Genomic DNA, 21,167 nt, shown 5'->3' with positions numbered 1-21,167 from the left:
TTGTACTTTATACTTCCATTAGTCCAGCTTGTATGTACATATTCATATCTTATATCTGAGGCTACTGGAGAAACCTGGAAATCACTGTAATAGTTGGAACCACAACAGTGATAGATGCAACCTTTCAGGTCCTGCATGAGCAGCTTCCCCTCTGCACACTAACCATTTGGGATCATTTGCTCACCGCCATTAATAAAAGCAGTTTTTTTTCTCTCAATGAATAAAAAATTGGATGAGGTGGAGAGTATGAATGGTGACATCACAATCTCCACCCCATCCAATCAGACAATGCCTTTTATTAATTGAAAAAACAAACAAAACGAAAAAAACTACAAGGTGTTTTATGAATGACGGAGGCACCAACAAGCAACCCCCTGTGGGCAATGAGCAATACACTCACACAGAACCCACACAGCACCAAGGGCAGACTACTGTAGAGATTTTCAGCTTTCCCCTGAGGCCTATCAGGCATGACATATGCATACTTACAGTACATTGTGCCAAGCTGGACCAGTGTTAAGACCCATACACATGGTAGGACTTCAAATAAACTTTTCCGTGGATTTTCGTTTGAAGGGCGGGGACACCCATAGCATACACACAGCAGGACTTTTTCTGCAAACTTTCCCAAAATCACATGATTGTTCTGCTCTTTTCCGCCACCCTTTGGTCAACTTCTGCCATTGTTGGTTGATTTTAACATTGGTTCTGGGAATGCGCGTTTGTACTTTGGACTAAAGTCCGATGGATTTCTGTACACGATAGGACTTTGCACTGTAGGACTTTTGTTGCTGAAAAGTTTGTCCATTTGCAGAGCAAACTTTTGTCCGATGAAAACCGAAAGTTTGCCCGATGGAGCGTACACACGGTAGGATTTTTTTTGAAAACGTGCTTATTTTGAAGTTTGTTGTCAAAAAGTCTGATTGTGTGCGTATGGGGCTTTACAGTGCAACACAGATAATTCAGAGTTCAGCTTTACATAAAAGTACAACCAGAACAACCAAGTTTTAGAACCTAAAGTGTATGTCTCGCCAAAACTTGTCTTAAAGGGGAGTTCCAGCCATTTGTATGTTTATTAAAAGTCAGCAGCAACAAAAAGTGTAGCTGCTGGCTTTTAATAAACAGGCACTTACCTGCTCCAGCGACGCGCCGGCCGGGGCTCCGCTCCTCTCCCCCCCTCGCTGGCCGGCGTCTTCATCTTCAGTGTGGGCACCCGGCCGTGACAGCTTTCGGCTTCACGGCCGGGCACCCACTGCGCAATGCCGAGCGCGAGCGGCGCGGCACTGCGCATGCGCGGGCGGCGCCGCGCCGTGTAATTGGCCAGGAGATCGCCTAGGACCTGTGACGTGTCCTAGGCGATCGCCTACAGCAGCCACTTCCTGAAGGCGATTAAGCTTAGTCGCCTACAGGAAGGAGGAAGTGGGACAGGAAGTCCCACTCGTGCTGAAGCCCCCACTCCCCCCCCAAAAAAATTACATGCCAAATGTGGCATGTAAGGGGGAGAGGAGTGGGTTAAGAGGAAGTTCCAAATTTGGGTGGAACTCCTCTTTAACTTGCCATGGGAAAGGTTTAGCACCCTTGAAATCTTTTTACTGTTAAGACTTTGTTAAAGGAACACTAAAGATTCGTTTTTTATCAGATCAATTGATTGCTGTAAGCTAGAGCATTTAAATATCACTTACATCGTTTTTCCTTTTGACCTCCAAAATACAGGAATCCAGGTTTGAAAATGCCATTTCCTGTCTCTCCTCTTCTTGCTTTCCACCAGCATCTGAGCCGTTTTGCATGGTGGAAAGCAGAATGTGCTCACCCCCTCCCTATGACTACAGCTCTGCGTGAAGATGCTCTCTTATCCCTCACAGGCATGGAGGCTAAGCCCAATGGGAACTGTAGTTCCCAATAGGCCGTGATGTAGCTAGAATGAATGCGCACCGCAAACCAGGAAGTCAGTGAGAATAATGATTCAGGAGTGACGGAGGTGAATAAAACAGCTCAATTTCAACAGGTATCAAACTAGTTATAATGCAAAACATTAATTTTTACTTTATCAGCTACTGTCAGACTTTAATTTAAGAGGAAAATATTTTTGTCTTTTCAACCATTTTAAGCTGGCCACTCACACACAATTTGTGATCAATCTAGGTACGAGGATCACAAACAACCAATTTATCCTTGTTTAAAACAATGATGCAACACATATGGTACTAACTGAAAATATGATCCGACAGTAACAAGTAAAAATCATCATTTAATTGATCTGTATTACAATTGGTTGACTGACACACACACACACTATATTCATTTGATCAATCAGAAATAATCTCACCACAGCAAAAAGCCCTCCAAAAGCAAAATAGGCAGAAATAAAAAAAAAAACTTTTTTAGTAGCGTAGGAAAAAGGCAGGAACCCCTGTCAAATTTGTATTTCTATATGTGGTACTGTGGCAGATTTTCCTTTACATTTTATCTGGGACAGAGAGTGGGGCAAAATCTTTCCAACAGGGCCTTGAATAGCAAAAAATAAATAAATAAATAAGACATAGACAGCAAAAAGTAGTTTTAAATCCTTCCCTAAAAAATGCTGTAGCTATACTTAAAGCGGAGTTCCACCCGTAAGTAGAACTTCCGCTTTAAGTACTCCTCGCCCCCTTACATTTCTCATTTAGCATGTCATTTTTTGGGGGGGGTGGGGGGCTGGATACCTGATTTGGAGTGGGACTTCCTGTCCCACTTCCTCCTTCTGGCCGCCTAGGCGACTCCTCCTCTCCCCCTACCTGGCCCCTCCCTTACGGGAATGTTCTGGGACACGCCTGGCCATTGATGGAGCACAGCACGCCTTTGCGCATGCACAGTGCGCGCCCGGCTGTGAAGCTGCAAACTGTCATAGCCGGGCGCCCACACTTACAATGTCGGTGCCGCAAAGAGGAGGAGAGAACGGAGGCTTCAGGCGGCCGCATCGTTGGACCGTGGGACAGGTGAGTGTCTGTTTATTAAAAGTGAGCAGCTATACCTTGTTGTAGCCGCTGACTTTTAAAAAAAACTCACCAGTGGAACTCTGCTTTAAAGCAAGAGGAAATTTGTCTTGGAGACCTCATGTGTGACACAATGGAGACACATGCAGCCATACAAAAAAAAAAAAAAAAAAAAAGGGGAGGTTTTATCCATATTACGCAACGCCTAAAGAAAAAAATAGTTTTGACTTTAATATAATGTATTCAAGATTTATCCAGTTTAGTTTATATGGCAAAATCCACCCAAAACCAAATTTTGGAGTTTTGACTGTGGTTTTACTTTACACCTAAAAAGGGAGTTATCCAGTCAAATTTCCATCAGAAAACGCACTGATATATAAACCTCCGAGAATTCACCACCTTTCTGTTCTTCTGCTTTATAGACTCCCCCAATAACCCATGTACATACCATCTCTGCTGTGTGAAGGCTGGGAATATTTTCTTGCATCGTGCCATATAACTCCGTCTGTTCCATTTCTTCAGAAACTAAAAAAAGCAAACAAAAACATTTAAAATAACTGTTTATTGCTCTTGCTTAGGACCAGTTGAGTATCCTTTCACATAATACAGTAATTGGTTTTCCACATTTTACCTCATACATAGAAGTATTTACAGGGGGAAGGGTACATTCAATAATCTAGAAATTAGCAGATAAGGAAAATTAAAGTACAACTAGAGGCAAGACGTTTTATATCGTTTTGGACAGAATGGAGATGAATGAGAACAGTTTAGTCTGTTGTGTGTCCCATTAGGGCAGTGTTTCTCAATTCCAGTCCTCAGGCCCCCCCAACAGGTCAGGTTTTCAGGATTTCCATTATTTTGCACAGGTGATTTGATCAGTTTCACTGCCTTAGTAATCACCACAGCCTTTTCATCTGAGGGAAATCCTGAAAACCTGACCTGTTGGGGGGGCCTGAGGACTGGAATTGAGAAACACTGCATTAGGGAGATTCACCTTCCTCTTCAGATTTACCAGTATCATTTAAAGCAGGGTTTGACAAATTTGCTTGGAATCTAGGAGCCAGCTAAAAAAGTTAGGAGACAGAAAACGCACCCCGTCCCGACGAGCTTGTACGCAGAAGCGAACACATACGTGAGAAGCGCCCGCATATGTAAACGGTATTCAAACCACACGTGAGGTATCGCCGCGATCGTTAGAGCGAGAGCAATAATTCTGGCTCTATCCCTTCTCTAACTCAAAACAAGCAACCTGTAGATTTTTTTAAACGTCGCCTATGGAGATTTTAAAGGGTAAAAGTTTGTCGCCATTCCACGAGCGGACGCAATTTTGAAGCGTGACATGTTGGGTATCAATTTACTCGGCCTAACATTATCTTTCACAATAAAAAAAATTTGGGATAACTTTACGGTTGTCTTATTTTTTAATAAAAAAAAAGTATTTTTTCCCCCAAAAAAAGTGCGCTTGTAAGACTGCTGCGCAAATACGGCGTGACAGAAAGTATTGCAACAATCACCATTTTATTCTCTAGGGTGTTATATAATTTTATTCTATATATATATATATATATATATATATATATATATATATATATATATATATATATATATATATATATATATATATATATATATAATGTTTGGGGGTTCTACTTAGAGGGAAGGAGATGGCAGTGAAAAATTACACATTAGAACAGGTGTTTAACTTGTAATGCCAACGGCCACCACCAGATGGCGCCAGCTCACAGAAGGTCACAGCCCACAGAAGGAAGAGCTTGGGACTTCACAAGGCCGCAAAGCCGCGGCCTCAATTACCGGCCGCGGCGGGGGAGGTGGGGGCGCACGGAGACACAGGATCCTGTGCCTCCGTGCGCCCCCACCTCCCCCGATGCGCGATCGCGGCGGGCCCAGGGCGGCCGGTAATTGAGGCCGCATCGTTGCGACCTTGTAGGCCGCAAAGCCGCGGCCTCAATTACCGGCCGCCAGGTCACAATTGCGACCTGGCGCCCGGATGTGGTCGACCCCTGATTTAAAGTGAAAGTAAACGAAAGCTCCAAAATTATTATACAGGATTTATATAGCGCCAAAAGTTTGCGCAGCGCTTTACAACATGGGGCAAAAAGTACAGTTACAATAAAAGAGGAATCAGAGGGCCCTGCTCGATAGAGCTTACAATCTAGAAGGAAGGGTCAAGTGGAACAAAAGGTTGCAGTGGTGAGGAGGGGGAGGGATGATCAGATGGAAAAGAGGAGGTTTTGCCTAAAATTCGAATTGAACTTTGTTAGATCCAGCTAAATACATTCCAATGTGCATCAAAACAAAAAGTGTTCCAAGTCTTATGTCGCATACACACGACCGTCTTTCGGGTTGTAAAAAATTCCGTTTTTTTTTTTAATGTCATTAAAAACGATCATGTGTGGGCTCCAGAGCATTTTTCACGACTTACATGTTCTAATTTTTCACGTCGTTTTTAACGTTGTTGTTTTTAACATCGTAAAAAATGGTCGTGGGTGCGCTTTAACAACGTGAAAAAAACACGCATGCTCAGAATTTATGAGACGGGATCACTCGTTCTGGTAAAACTAGCGTTCGTAAAGGAGATAGCACATTCGTCACGCTGTAACAGACTGAAAAGCACGAAGACTGAAAAGCGCGAATCGTCTCACCAAACTTTTACTTACACAAAATCAGCAAAAGCAGCCCCAAGGGTGGTGCCATCCGAACAGAACTTGCCGTCGTATAGCGCCGTCGTACGTGCTGTACGTCACCGCGCTTTGCGAGAACATTTTTTTTTCACGATCGTGTGTATGCAAGGCCGGTTTAACAATAATTGGTCTAGAAAAAACAACTTTTTTTTTCAACCCAATCTGCCACCCAGATTGTACATGACCATGCTTGAGTAAATTGCAATGGCTTCTGCATTGGTGTTTACCCGTTCATGAAACCCATAAAAATGGTACCATTTGGGAGACACGCCATATGCACATGCGTGGGTAAATGCTGATACAGACACTAACAATTCCCTTGTATTGTAGCTGTACGCGGCACCGCTACTTCTGTGATCTCTATTCGTTTCTAGACCCCGTGCTGAGCAGCCAGCCTGATACACTGAATACAGGTGGTTGGCTGTTCAACATGGGCGCCAAGGAAGAGAGGCGGGGCAGTGGCGTTGTTCTCCACCTTGTCTACCTCTGAATGGCACCGATGCTGAGCAGCCAAACTCCTGTATTCAGAAAACATCCAAAGCATCAGGCATGCCGCTCAGCATGGCACCTGGAAGCAAGTGGAGATCTTTGGAGTAGAGATGTAGAACTTCAATGGATTTCCAGAATTTAGTAGCATTGACCAGGTATAGCATATTAATTATTATACACAATTTATCTAGCGCCAACAGTTTACACAGCACTTTACAATGTATGGGGGGGGGGGGCAAAACAATTACAGTACAATACAAAAATGTACAGGAGGTATACACACACACACACACACACACCAACGTAGTAGTATATACAACAATGTAGTATATACATGGTTACATTGGTCCAAGTATCGATACCGAGCATTTCCCCGAGTACTTGTACTCGGGGGAAATGCTCCGATGCCTCACCCGATACCTGGGCAGGCAAGTCTTCTCCCCCCGTGCTGTCTTTCCCCCTGCTCCGTGCTCGTCTTCTCTCCCCCCGCTGCGTGCCCATCTTCTCTCCCCTCCGCTCCGTGCTCGTCTTCTCTCCCCCTCGATCAATCAGGATGGAGAGCGGAGGTAGGACCCGCGAAACCCGTCTCCTACCTTTTCAGAATGAACAGAGTCAGTGATCACTGACTCTGTCCATTCATATAACTGAGCATCGTAACCTGTGTTTACGATGCTTCAGTTTATGAATGGAGAGAAGCTTCCCTCCATTCATTTCAGCTGAGGCTGCAGAGAAAGGGACTGGGGAATCTGTGTCCTTAGTCCCTTTCTCTGTCTTAATGTGAGATGTCAGAGGTCTGTTAAGACCCCTGATATCTCTCCAAAGACCCCCAACAGGGGTGATTAAAAAAAAAAAAAAAAAAAAAATTGCAATATAATATAATATATATATTTATTTTTTAAATAAAATGTAAAAAAAAAAAAAAAACACCACAACAACAACAACAACAACAACAACAACAACAACAATAACCACACACACACAATCCACCACCCCGCCTAAAAAAAGAAAATCACTGTAAATAAAAAAAATAATACTGCCACTGTCACATGACATTAAAAATAAATAAAAGTATCGGTAATCGGTATCGGCGAGTACTTGAAAAAAAGTATTGGTACTCGGTCTCAAAAAAGTGGTATCGGGACAACCCTAATTGTAACTATGTATAACATGTCAACAGCTGGAATTCTTCTTTAAGCGTGCATTACTAAAAATGATACAAATATCTTCTCAAGCTATTACAAACGAGCCTTCCGGAATCAAACTCTGTAAAAGGGTTTGCTCTTCTGTGCCTAAACCATTCATAAAATAAAAGAATTAAAATAAATAGTCTTTTATAAACATTATTTGAAATGCAAGATTTTTCAGCTGCATCTTACATCTGTAATAACATTGATTTCACCCTTCAAAGAGCCATAGAAAAGAGTTTTCACAATATCCTTTATAACAAGCCAACAATATTCTGACACCAGAGTCTCTAAGGGCTAATTAACATAAAAGCTAATTATCACTAATTAAAACTGATCTGAAGTGTGAAGGTTTTATTGATGAACTAAAATATGCCAAATGCACATGAATAACTCATCCACACAACCCAATTCTACCCTCTGTGAATAACAAATATGACAGAAAGAACATTTTGTAAAATCTTATAATCTTATCTCTCTTGGTAAATGCATAGTGACAAGAGAAACGTCCAATGTATTCATGTGTCACTGTAACTAAACTGAATGGAATACAACTGACTGCCTCTAGGAGACTACTGCTGCAGGAAGAGGAAAGCCAATTGGATCCTCCAACTAGGTTTACCAGCATGTCCAATCACTTTCCTTCTTTGAAAGGATAATTCTAAGCCATGATGACAAGCTTAAAAAAAACAAAAAACACACACACACACACAAAAAAAAAAAAAAAAAAATTGTGTTTCCAGTTTAGAAGCAGAGATGTGTAAAAAACAGCTGACTTTTCACTATTTGATGGAAGTTCACACCGCATTCCGTGTTCGGTGTGCATTTTATATGTGCTTTTACATGCATTTTCAAGGTGTTCCAGTGCGTTTTTCCTTTTTACTTGAATTATCTTTGTTGCAAGAGGTATGCTAGAATTTACTTTGGAGGCATTTATCGCTTCTTCAGGCTTCTCTATTGTTTAGGGAGCGCATCAGCGCAGAGAATCTTCATTGAATCCTCAGAGTGCCAAGGATGTCTGCTCGTATAAACATGGTACTGGCCGTTGCAATCCTTAAAGTGGTTCTAAGGGCAAATTCTATGCATGAACTGAAAAAGGGAAGGAGTACAGTCCTCCTTCCCTTAAAATTACTAAACTAAGCAGGTAGGTATAACATGTTTGTTATTTTTTTTTGCCATTTACAATCTTTAGGTCTAAAATGCTCTAGACCAGTGGTCATCAACCCTGTCCTGCAGGGCCCACTAACAGGCCAGGTTTTATGTATTACCTTGGGGAGATGCAGTCTAGAATACTGCAATCACTGAGGAGCAAATGATATCAGCTGTGATGTATTTCAGTTATCTTGCAAACCTGGCCTGTAAGTGGGTCCTGCAGGACAGGGTTGATGACCACTGCTCTAGACCAAACAGCTATAAACTGCTGTAAAAATGCTGAACAAAACAAGCTAAGGTTTTAGCATTTAGCAATGTTAGCCTAGAGCGTAAGCTACGTTTTAGTAGTTGCAGTGCCAAGAAGCTTGCCACCCTTAACCAGTGAATAGTCCTTGTGACATCACAAATCAAGGGTATGCTGGGTTGGTGACGTCACAAGGAGGTGGCGCCACCATGCGACATCACCAGGTGGCCCTGTCCCTTAGTTATTTAAGAGCTGTCAGATGGGAGCCTTCATTGGGCCTGGTGTTTTGTTTTTCTTTTGGGTTGTCGGTGGCAGCAGGTGTCGTGGTTGACAATGATCTACAGAGGGGGGACATTTTGTGTTGCGTTTAATAAACTTTATACACTTTTTTGGTGAATAGGTAGGGGTACTATGTTCACATGTTAAAGGAGGCCCCCCCGCCCACAGATCCTCCACAACCACCGGACAGGGTTGTGGAGGGAAGAGGCCCTTGTGCCCATCAACATGAGGACAAGGTGCTTGGGGTGGGGAGAGCCAACCCTGCCTCAAAGCACCCCCCCCCCATGTTGAGGGCATGTGGCCTTGCTGCATGCTCAGATAAGAGTCTGGTAGGCCATTTTTGGAGTGGGGTCCCCCTTAAAATTCATACCAGACCCAAAAGGGCCTGGTATGGATTGGAGGGGAACCCAACACCATTTTTTTCACATTCTTACATATTCATTTGCTATTGTCACACAACTGGGTGTGCTTTGGGCCCCCCCGAACCCATCCTTTTTTGAAGCCCATTAGAGCCTCTGGCTCGAATAACGTTCCTTTAACCCCCCCTCCCCCATTGGAATACATTCATCTGGTGCCATGTATGCAGATTAGGGGCCAGACACATGGATTGGGGGGGGGCAGTGCCAGTACACCCCCAATGGATGGGCTGCCACTGGTATACAGTTCAAATGAAAGCTACCTGGCCACAGTGGATGGAACTGAGAATACATCCAGTAGATCAACGCACTGCAACAGAAGGTGCCATCTAGGGTCCTACAACCATGCATGTGTTTAAGCATGTACCAACATTTACATGTAGATCTATTGGTTTCTAAGGACAGCTGTATGGAGCACCTAAACAAACAACAATATCTCCATGCACTGAATCTCCCACTGCCAGCAAGTTCACATTACTCATGTGAATACAATGTAACTTTATACCTCATGAAGTAGTGCTGCAAGACTGGGCATAGAGGTGTCTGCCCAATGTTTGATCAAAAAAATAAACAGGATTTCACCATCTACACAAAAGAGATAGATTGAGGAATCCTCTGTGCTGTTGTATTGTACTATGACAGCAGGGACTCCGCCGCTGTCAGGATACACTGCTGCAGCCGCTGACCAATTTAAAACATTTCCAACATTCCCGTTTGAGAGATTGGGAACAGCAGTAGATGGATCAAACCTCAGCAGGGATACATCTGTGACCAGCTTTTGAACCCTCATTACTAAATACTTTAATTTAAAAAAAAAAAAAATAATAATAATAATAATAATAATAATAATATTATTATTATTATTATTATTACTACTACTCTCTCAAAATGTTGACCATAAAAAAAAGGAAAAATAAAATAAAGTAATAGCACTAGTAGCCCCCCCCAATGCGGTAATCAAACCTCCAGATAGCCGTTTCTATACGGATGAAATCTTCCCATTTAGTAATTATCCTGTTTGGATTATGTCCAATGAATCACTAAAAGCCGGTTGCTCTCTAATCCAATATGCTAAGCAATACACAGTCCATTGTATAACAATGAGGAACTTCATTGCAAAGTTCAGTGCTCAGCAATACACCCAAGTCCACTGGGACATCACAAAGTACAATACATACCCCCTTCAACTTGTGTGGTTGTGACAAGCAAACACCACTCTCTCTCAAGTCCATCTGACATGTTGGGATGACGCTCCATGCCTAGGGAAGCCGTGTCTAAGTGGTTAGCACTTCCGCCTTGCAGCACTAGGGTCATCTGTTCGAATACCAAACACGGCACTACCTGCATGTGCACATGTGGGTTTTCTCCAGGTACTCCAGTTTCATTCCACACTCCAAAAACATGCCGATAGGTTACGTGGCTCTAGTATGCATATGCATGAATGTGAGTAGTTAGGGACCTTACATTATAAAGCTCCTTAAAGACAGGGACTGATGCGAATGTCCAATATATGTAAAGTGCTGGTTGTTCCAAAAGGTGTACAGTCCTCCTTCCCTTCATTGGGCAGGTGGTGTGCCCCATAGCAGTTCTGACTTTATACGGTCAACTTCCTTTTTTTACAAACCCCTCCTCATTTAGTCACATTATACACAAACCTTTTCAAACTCCATTGTTGTCTTCATGGTGTAGGCATCAGTCAGGGTGCACAGCACTTGTGGCCCCCGGATGAGAAAATACGCCCACATTATTATACAGCTCCAGGTGCCCACATGCACTAGGCAACAGAGTTGGTAACTAACTAGAATCTCTTGGGTACCCAAGACATAAAAAAGGAGCCAGGCACTGACATTGGGATAACTCCTATATTATGTTTGTTACAGGTCTCCATTCACATATCCCCACAGGACTCCGTGGCCAGAAGGGGTGGTCAGTTTGGACCTGATTATGGTAAAAATATTGCAGGCATTCACATACAAGTCACTGCTTTGCATGCACCATTATACACTATGGAGTAGAGCTGCACGATTAATCGTCAAGAATCGTTATCGCAATCTTTTTCCCGTTGTGATTCTTTACACAGGGTTTCACAATCTTTGACATGAAAAGAATTTCCTCTCGGTTCTCAGCCAAAAGTCAAAGTCTGGGCAATCTGCCAAGTCTGGGCAGCCTGCCAACTTTTGAAAACATTCTTTATCAGTGGAAAGTTAAGTCTAAACATTGTATCACATTGACTTCTGTATGTAAATTAGGAACGTTTAACCACTTAAACACCAAACCTTTTTCTGACAGCTCTTTTCAAGTTAAAGCCATAATTTTTTTTTGCTAGAAAATTACTTAGAACCCCCAAACATTATATAATTTTTTAGTAGACACCCTAGAAAATAAAATGGCGGTTGTTGCAAGATTTTATGTTGCACTGTATTTGCGTAGCAGTCTTTTTAGATGCAATTTTTTTGGAAAAAAATTACTTTAATGAATTAAAAAATAAAAAAAATAAATAAAAAAAAGGCTGTAAAGTTAGCCCATTTTTTTTGTATAAATGTAAAAGATTTTACGCCGTGAGAATCGAGATCTTTATTCGAAGCAAAAAAATCGCGATTCTCATTTTGGCCTGAATCGTGCAGCTCTACTACGGAGCCACTGAAGCATTCACTGGGATGGGATCGCAAACAGCGATCCCATCATGGAGCTGCTGTGGCTTTCACAAAACAGCCAAGTAAGTGCCACTGATCAATACAAATACATCAGGTATTGTTCCAGCACCTGTCCTATAAATTTGTAGTTCGTATAGCTTATCATGACTTTCCCAGTCCTTCCACAGACAGCTACAGGAATTGCCCATGTACTAAAAAATGTTGGTATTCACAAAAAAATACTCTTCACCAGCAGAAACCTTTTTTTTTTTATACAAGTCACTCAGTAATATACACCAAGTGTACAAAAAGGTGGGGAGGTCCCTATATGCAACTATAATGCACGGGTCAGAATTAGCCATGACATATTGATTTGTACCATAATAATTGCCATGAAATCTGAATAATTTTTTTACAAGTCACACACACTCATTACAACACACACACACACACACACACACACACACACACACACATTTCCTAGCACATTCCATAGGTGGCTAGCCAGACACAAGGAGTCTGAGGGTACAAAAACAATTCTCAACTTACATATCCGACGTTTCCAGTCCTTGAATGACCACATCTTGTCGGTTTCTAAGTCTAAAGACAGTGTTATCTCACGATCAGAAAAGACTTGACGATCTCAACTGCTTTGCCTTTGTCAAAAAACACTAAACTGCATGGTCGGTTCTTAAAGAAGAAATCCAAATATTTGTTTTTCCATATGAAAAGCAACCAACGTGAAAAGCATAGCAGCGAATAAGAAATGAGTAAAACTTAACAGGAACGCTCATGTCAGCCCTAGATAAGAAATAATTGCCAAAATGATTCTTGTCTCAAAGTTTACTGGGCGGATTGCATTTAAACATTATGGTCAGTCGAGTCGACAACCCAAGGATCAGCTTACGTGTACATACAACCTTTCCTCTGCCCCTGGAAGATCCGGAAAGACTGCATTTTCTCTACTTGACCATATCAGAAGGACAAATCTTACAGATTGTTTTTACAAACCTCTACTACAGAGTAAAAATAATTAAGTTTGGAAAGTAAAAAAAATAAAAAGTTTGATGGCAATTTAATGATTAAATCATTTAATTAATAATCAAGACCAGCTTGGCATACAGACGCACCAGTGCTCAGAGTAAGGCATGTAAAAGCTTCCTGCTCAAGGCTCAATGATGCATCCCTGATCCCATTCAACTGCCAGCCATGCGATTTCCCAGCTGAATGTAAACAAATGGGGTCAGGGATTCTTGCGGACCTCATTACACAAAAATAGCAGTAGTCATTTTTGGTTAATGGTGGGAATCTCCTATCTGGCAGCTGAATGGGGCCAGGGATGCATTATTCGTTGCTGCACAGCTGACGGCGTCCTAACAACCAATGGCGCTATGCAGCCAACAGCATCCTAGCAACCAAGGATAGTATGCAGCTGACAGCATCCTAGCAACCAAAGACACAGAAGGGCTGAATATATACCAAGGATGAGGTGTCCCGCATGGTAGCTCAGGCAAAGATTCCAAGTAAGGATAGGTGGGGGTGCGTTTCCAGGTCTGCTGGCCTGAACAGACCCTGTTCCAGTTGCACGTGGAACCTAACACGGAGTGAGAAACGCACATTTATGCCATACATATATATATATATATATATATATATATATCCTTTTCACTTATTTTTGTGTATGATATCACGGGTATAACTACCAGCTACACTTATTGCATGACCCTAGCTTGGAAGTAGCTCTCAGCAGTATATATTGGTACTTCTCATGCAAGTGGTCAGCTCAGATAACACACCCTAGCGATAGGGGAGAGATAAGACAGCGCCACTACCCTTTCTTTTCATTATTTTACTTATTATATGCTCTTCTTAGGGGGAACATAGTATAGGGGCCTGCAGTCTTACAATAAGCCACTCCTAAGCGCAGGTCCCCCATTATTTACCTGGAGCGAGAAACTTGTTTGCAGAGCAAGGACAGTAAATGTGATTTTGTTGCTTTATGAAGTCAATCTTCCAGTAATGAAAATGTGGAGTAATGCACTATACTTTTTGAAAAAAAAAAATACACATGGAGAGGAAGCCCTAAAACACAGTGTAGTAGTGTGTAAACAGGTTCATTACAAAATCTCAATTTCAAGCCAATTCTCAGAAAAGGGAAGCGTCTCCCAATGTACATTAAATATAAAAAATGAAAAGAGCTGCACTAACCTTGGTAAAAAAAAAAAAATTGTGCATAGACCTAAATATTATGAATAGTCCATATAGATCATCAAATCAATCAAACCGTAAAGATGAAGAAATGCGTGTCCCTTTAAAATGTACATTGTGAATGTTGCCACACCACAACAAAAATAAGTTCACCTCCACCACATAAAAGACATGCTTACCAGATGGCAAACTTAATAAAGCTTGTGGCGATTGCCCAGCCAATGGCCTTTATCCTGAGGGAAATTCTGAGGTGAGATCACACTCCTTGCGGGGTAAGGCCAAGTAGACGTCCTTGTACTCTCAAAAGGGACTAAGGAGTCAACTCCGCAATCAGTGGATAATCAGGCCAGATAACCCAAAAAGAAAAAACTTGCTATAGTGTAAAACCAACTACACCTTTAATAGTAAAAATAGTAATGCATTTACAGCAAGGAGCAGAAAAAAAAAAAAAAGCATAGATAAGCATAGATAAAAAGCCAGCCGGCTCGCATAGACCACCTGTCCTTCTGGGATCGTTGCAATGTGGCGAAATCAGCGCGTCAATTTTTCTGACACGTTATATCACAAGATGATGTCTTGTAACAAAACGTCTTGGAAGGAGGGCGTGCTGACGTCACCACGTTGCTACTATCCCGGAAAGACAGGTGGGCTATGCGAGCCGGCTGGCCTTTTATCTGCTCCTTGCTGTAAGTGCATTACCATTTTTACTATTAAAGGTGTAGTTGGTTTTACACTATAGTAAGTTTTTTCTTTTTGTGTTATCCTGGCCTGATTATCCACTGATTGCGGAGTTGACTGCATAGTGCCTTTGAAAGAATAGCCTCTTAAAAAGTAAATAGATAATGTATAATAAAATTGGTCTAACCATCATCCAGAAAATTGAGCATATAGAGAGATCGGAGGATTGATCCCCAAATCAAAGCTCTGAAAAACAGGGGGGGTTGTGGGCAATTGGACTATCACGGTACAGATAAAGTGAAATACGGTATAAAATGCACATGTAAAGAAAAATAACTTGATTTTATTAATAAAAAATCAAGGACAATGACATTTAGTGGCAGACTACACAGATCACCAATGGGAGAATCCCCAGGTGGGGTAAAAAACCTGGTGGGACATGGGTCGCAAGGGGCATCTCTACTAGTTTTGCGGTGTAAACCGCTTTGTCAGGAGAATATCTGCAAACAATTAATAATTTAATCAAAAACTATGTCTCATACATACAAACGGAAACCAATGTATATTGAGGGGAAAAAATTAGCCAGAGCTCGTCTCCCCCATCCCCCCCTGTCCTTCGCTGGGGACCTCCTTGTGGCGTTTTAGTGTCCCGGGTCCATTGGGGACTTTAGGTAAGCAGCTCTGGCTAATTTTTTTCCCCTCAATATACATTGGTTTCCGTTTTTATGTACGAGACTGTATTTTTGAATCCTTCATTGTATAGTTCTTTGATTAAATTATTAATTGCTTGCAGATATTCTCCCGACGAAGAGCGAAACTAGTGGAGATGCCCCTTGCGACCCATGTCCCACAAGGTTTTTTCCCCCACCTGGAGATTCTCCCATTGGTGATCTGCGTAGTCTGCCACTAAATGTTTTTAGCTGTATATGAATGTTATTGTCTTTTATTGATTTTTTATTAATAAAATCGAGTTATTTTTCTTTACATGTGCATTTATACTGTATTTCACTTTCTTGTCTGTACCATGATAGTCCAATTGCCCGCAACCCCCCTGTTTTTTGGAGCTTTGATTTGGGGGATCAATCCTCCGATCTCTCTATATGCATAGTGCCTTTGAGAGTATAAGGACGTCTATAAGCCGACATCAGAATTTCCCTCAGGATAAAGGCCTTGGCTGGGCAATAGCTGCAAGCTTTCTTAAGCTTGCCATCTGGTAAGCATGTCTATGTGGTGGAGGTGCACTTTTTTGTTGTGGTGTGACAACATTCTCATTGTCACGATGAACATTTAAAAAAGGGACACACATTTCTTCATCTTTCCAGTTAGATGATCTATATGGACTTTTAATTCATAAATTTCTGTCTGCACAAATTTATTACATTTTTTACCAAGGTTAGCGAAGCTCATTTTTTTTTATATTTGTCATTGTGTGTGTGTGTGTGTGTGTGTGTGTGTCACAACAGAGCTGCATCTTTTTAGTTCATTTTGTTAATAATTCTCGTTCCATGTTTTAGTGCAGTATTTTTCCATTTGCACATACAAATTTATTCTCTGCAAGGAGTAAGAAAATATAGGGCACATGAGCAACAAGGACTTCTACCCCTTAGGCTCGGTTCACACTACCGAGATGCGACCTCAATGCGATTTACAGTGCGATTATGTGGTGCGATTTTGCATATTCTATACGGCCAAGTCAAATGGTAAATCGCACCCTAGGAGTACAGGAATCTTCTCCGAAATCGTAGGAATTCAGAGTCGCATTGATTTGAATAGGCACCATTGAAAACAATGAGATTTCACTTTTCTTGCGATGCAAATCGCATTAGAAGTCGCACTACTGCAAATCGGGTCTGATCATTACACATTATCACCCCCTAGTGAAGCTCTATAAAGCCTGATCTGCACATCAATGCTAGAATCAGTCACAGCTGGCAAAAATCCAGGAGATGTCATTGTCAAGAAAACATCAGGTTTCTCATCTTCTAAACGATTCTCCCGCAGTGTCTGCTTTATAGCAAGCGTCTAATTGACATTTATGAGCTAAACAATACTTCCAGATGCTACACTGTGTGCCCGATTTAGTTATGATCAAGAATCCTAAATGTAGCCACTGCCTAGCTCTGTTGGAAAGTATTAGAACCGGATGTTTAAAAAAATAGAAACAGGAATGCCAGTTACGATACGGACACAGATTCCGGACTACTGCCTTAAAAAACTTTTCCATCTGGCCTTTAGACAGAAAGGAACATTTTCTACATGCAATTGCTACAAATAGTACAATGAGAAATCATTCTGCAAACACACTTAAAAAAAAAAAAAAAAAAAAAAAAAGGGACTGTTAGTCTTTCCAGATACATGTAACAACAACTACTGACTGAATAGACTACCAATGGCTGTTTTACAATATACTCTACACAACAGTGTACACTCAGTCCTACTGGATGGAAATTCTCAAGACATCCAACAGATAATGCCAGAAACAAGAACGGTAAGAGTCAAAAAACAATCCCAGGCAGATAAAAAAAAAAACACTAAAATGTATTAATAAAAATAAATAAAAAATAAATGTATTGCAATAATTGTAGGTGCCTGATTTGGACCCGATAATAATCTATAAAAAAAACTGCATAGTAACACTGTGGCTAGCACTTGCCGAATCAGGTTCATGTGCGAAACATAATAAGAGTCTATGTATGTAGAGGGGTGATCGTGCCCTCCCAGTGAGCTGGCTGGGTTGTGTTGACCAAGTGACATTTTTAAAGTGGTTATAAACCCCCCCCCCCCCCAAAAAAAGCCGCAATGACGCCACGCCTGCGTGTGGGAGTTGCCGGTCACAGCCTGGCTCCTGAAGAAATGACACAAGTGGGCCGTTTCTTCAGTGCACATGTGCAGATTACGTCGGCACGTGCGGATACAGTGATTTCTCCTAAACTGTGCAAGTTAAGGAGATACTCACAGCAGGCCTCGACAAAATCCGGGGGCCAGGTCACAATTGCGACAAGAAATTGTGACCTGGTGCAACTTAGGGCTGCAGAAGGGCGCAAAGCCGCGGCCTCAATTACCGGCCGCCGCGGGGCGCGATCGTGGCGGGCCTGCGCCCGCCGGTAATTGAGGCCGCGGCTTTGCGCCCTTCACAGAAGGAAGCTGAGGCCTGCAGAAGGAGTGGCCATCTTGTGGTGGCCGTTGGCATTACAGGTTACATTACATTACATTACATTACAAGTAGCAAAAAACAGCAGTTCTAATGTGTTTTTTTAACTGCCATCTCCTTCCCTCTAATTAGAAACCCCAAACATTATATATATTTTTTATTCTAACACCCTAGAGAATAAAATGGCGGTCGTTGCAATACTTTCTGTCACACCGTATTTTTGCAGCGGTCTTACAAGCGCACTTTTTTGGGGAAAAATACACCTAAAAAAAAAAAAAAAAAAAACACACACAACAATAAAGTTAGCCCAATTTTTTTTATATTGTGAAAGATAATGTTACGCCAAGGAAATTGATAGCCAACACGTCACGCTTCAAAATTGCGTCCGCTCGTGGAATGGCGACAAACTTTTACCCTTTAAAATCTCCATAGGCGACGTTCTACAGGTTGCATGTTTTGAGTTACAGAAGAGGTCTAGGGCTAGAATTATTTCTCTCGCTCTACCAATCGCGGCGATACCTCACATGTGTGGTTTGAATACTGTTTACATATGCGGGTGCTACTAACGTATGCGTTCGCTTCTGCGCGCGAGCTTGGCGGGACGGGGTGCGTTTTTTGGCTCCAAACTTTTTATCTGGCTCCTAGATTCCAAGCAAAATTTGTCAAATCCTGACTCACAGTACCTACAGGCAAGCCTCATTATAGGCTTATGTGTAGGTAAAAGTGGTGTAACAGCGTTTACAGCCACTTTAAAGGCAAATTAGAAAAGAAAAGCAATTAGACTGGTTAGAACAGGGGTGCTCAAACTTTTGAGGAGCGCTGGCCACTTAAGCGAAATTAAATAAAATGTTTCAGAATTTCAATTTTTTATTTTGAATAGCATAAGGAAGATTTTAAACAATCAGAATCATAATGTTCCGTGGAACAAATCCACTGTTTAAAACAAAAACACGCTTAAAACCAGTTGTAGCCTTCAAGGGAAGGCTGCAAAGACCCTGAAATAGTGAATTGCCAAAACTAGGACTATGGACAATAAAAAAAAAAAAAAAACACACACACAAACAGACCAGGGAAGCGCATGTCCTAGTAGTGCAATAAACGTCTTTATTAAGAAAAAGGATGAAATTACACAAAAATGCACTCACATGTTCCCGGAATGACACCAAGCTCATCACACAACTGAGGCCCCGTACACACGGCCGAGGAACTCGACGTGCTTGGCACGTCGAGTTCTGGGATGAAGCCGCCGAGGAGCTCGGCGGGCCGCCTTCTCCCATAGAACAACGAGAAAATAGAGAACATGTTCTCTATTTTCTCGTCGAGCTCCTCGGCGGCTCCATCGAGCCAAAACTGTACAGACGACAGAGTTTCTCGGCAGAATCCGGGTTTTGACCGAGTTTCTCGGTGAATTCTGCCGAGAAACTCTGTCGTGTGTACGGGGCCTGAGAATCCACCTTCAGAACCCCTGTATGGATGTCACTAGATGTAATCCACTCAGCTAAAAACTCCTCTCCGAGTGTTAGGAAAGAAAGAAGAGCAGGGAGACGGCCGCCAGAGCAGCTTGTGGGTATGAGAGCTGATGGGATAATGAGGAACTAGCAATCATTCAGTGGAGCAGCGTGTACTAGGGAGGCTGTGCAGGTTGCTATTGGTTTGAGGTGATGGGCCACATCAGATGGCTCAGTGGAACACGGGTGTACTTTACTGGAGTGCAGGGACAGTTAGTATACAAAGCTTAAAGACCAGTCTCTAAAGTTAATGAACCTGTAGAAACAAAAGTACAATTTTATAATCTTTTAAAAGGATAAGTTAACTTTTCGCAACATGTGACATCCTGAATATTCAGGGTGCAACATGTTACGAAACGGACCCAAATTTATGCCCGAATTTAGACCTAAAAAACTAAGCCAAAGACACGCAGGGCCCCGGAAATGTGTGAACTGGCTCCGTTGAGAGCCACACACACTCTTCTGTAATGCGAATTGGATACGGGAGAAACACATCCAATTCGCAACAGTGAGAACCCAGCCTGAGTCTTCCAGTCAGAATATATCTGCTGGTTCAAGGCTTTACATGCTCCTGCAACAAAGAATAATAAACGCACATTTTTTTTACCTGAAAAAAAAAAAAGAAGCCATTTTATTTATTTTTTCCTAAAAAGTGAACTTGTCCTTTAACCCACTTCAATACCGGGCACTTTCAACCCCCTCCTTCCCAGACCAATTTTCAGCTTTCAGCGCTGTCACACTTTGAATGAGAATTGCGCGGTCATGCAACACTGTACCCAAATAAAAAAATTTAGGGCTTGTATTTTTAATGCTACAAAAAAAAAAAAAAATTCTGTTACAAGATTTTGCAAATAAGTAATTTCTCTTGATACATTTTGACAAAAAATTATGCTGCTACATTTCTTTGGTAAAAATAACCCAAATCAGGGTTTATTTGGTATTGGCAGTGATGGGGGACAGACAGATGTTTTATGGGGACACTGAAATGTGTATAGGGACAGGGGTATCAGTGGTGCTTGGTGTACCATTTGTGGGGTGAACTGTAACAGCTCTCAGTGTAAAATCATCCTCAGCTCGTTTTGCACAGAGTGGACCCAATCGTCCTCTTCTGGGGTCCCTCGGTGGCTCTTCCTCACATCAGACAACCCCCTATGAAAAGTGCTCTCCCAGTGGGGTTACTGTGCAGGCGTGCTCCCTAGTCCAGCATTTGCGTCCATTGACACAAATACAAGACTCTGCCCCGCCCCCTGGTGCCCACGTCATTGGATTTGATTGACAGCAACGGGAGCCAATGGCTGCGCTGCTATCAATCTATCCAATCAAGAGGCAGGACCTCGTGTAGAGAGGGAGAGCACGTCTCCGCTGAGATAATTACAGGGCTCAGGTAAGTAAAATGGGGGGGGGGGCAGGTTACTGCCAGAAGTTTTCACCTTAATGCATAGGATTCATTAAGGTGAAAAAAAAAACATGAGGGTTAACAACCCCTTTAATGCTAAACTGCAAGAGAAAAAAAAAATATTATTATTATTATTAATAAATAATCATCTTGGT

The 21,167-nt window shown here is 42.0% G+C and overlaps 1 protein-coding gene across 3 annotated transcripts in view; it reads right to left on the bottom strand.

Moving 5' to 3' along the window:
• ANO6 (anoctamin 6) overlaps positions 1-21,167 on the bottom strand; it is a 154,883-nt gene that overhangs the window by 94,467 nt on the left and 39,249 nt on the right. For 2 of the 3 annotated variants that reach the window (XM_040343896.1, XM_040343894.1), the window contains exon 2: positions 3,421-3,497. In XM_040343896.1, the coding sequence (XP_040199830.1) occupies positions 3,421-3,497 (77 nt within the window). Of the gene's footprint in view, positions 1-3,420; positions 3,498-12,620; positions 13,020-21,167 lie in introns of those variants that run through there. The other variant, XM_040343897.1, reaches the window with a different exon arrangement.

Source organism: Rana temporaria, chromosome 3, assembly GCF_905171775.1.
Source record: "Rana temporaria chromosome 3, aRanTem1.1, whole genome shotgun sequence".
Lineage (NCBI taxonomy): Eukaryota > Metazoa > Chordata > Amphibia > Anura > Ranidae > Rana > Rana temporaria.
The sequence above is the reverse complement of the archived record's forward strand: the minus strand, read 5'-3'. Positions and strand labels throughout refer to the sequence as shown.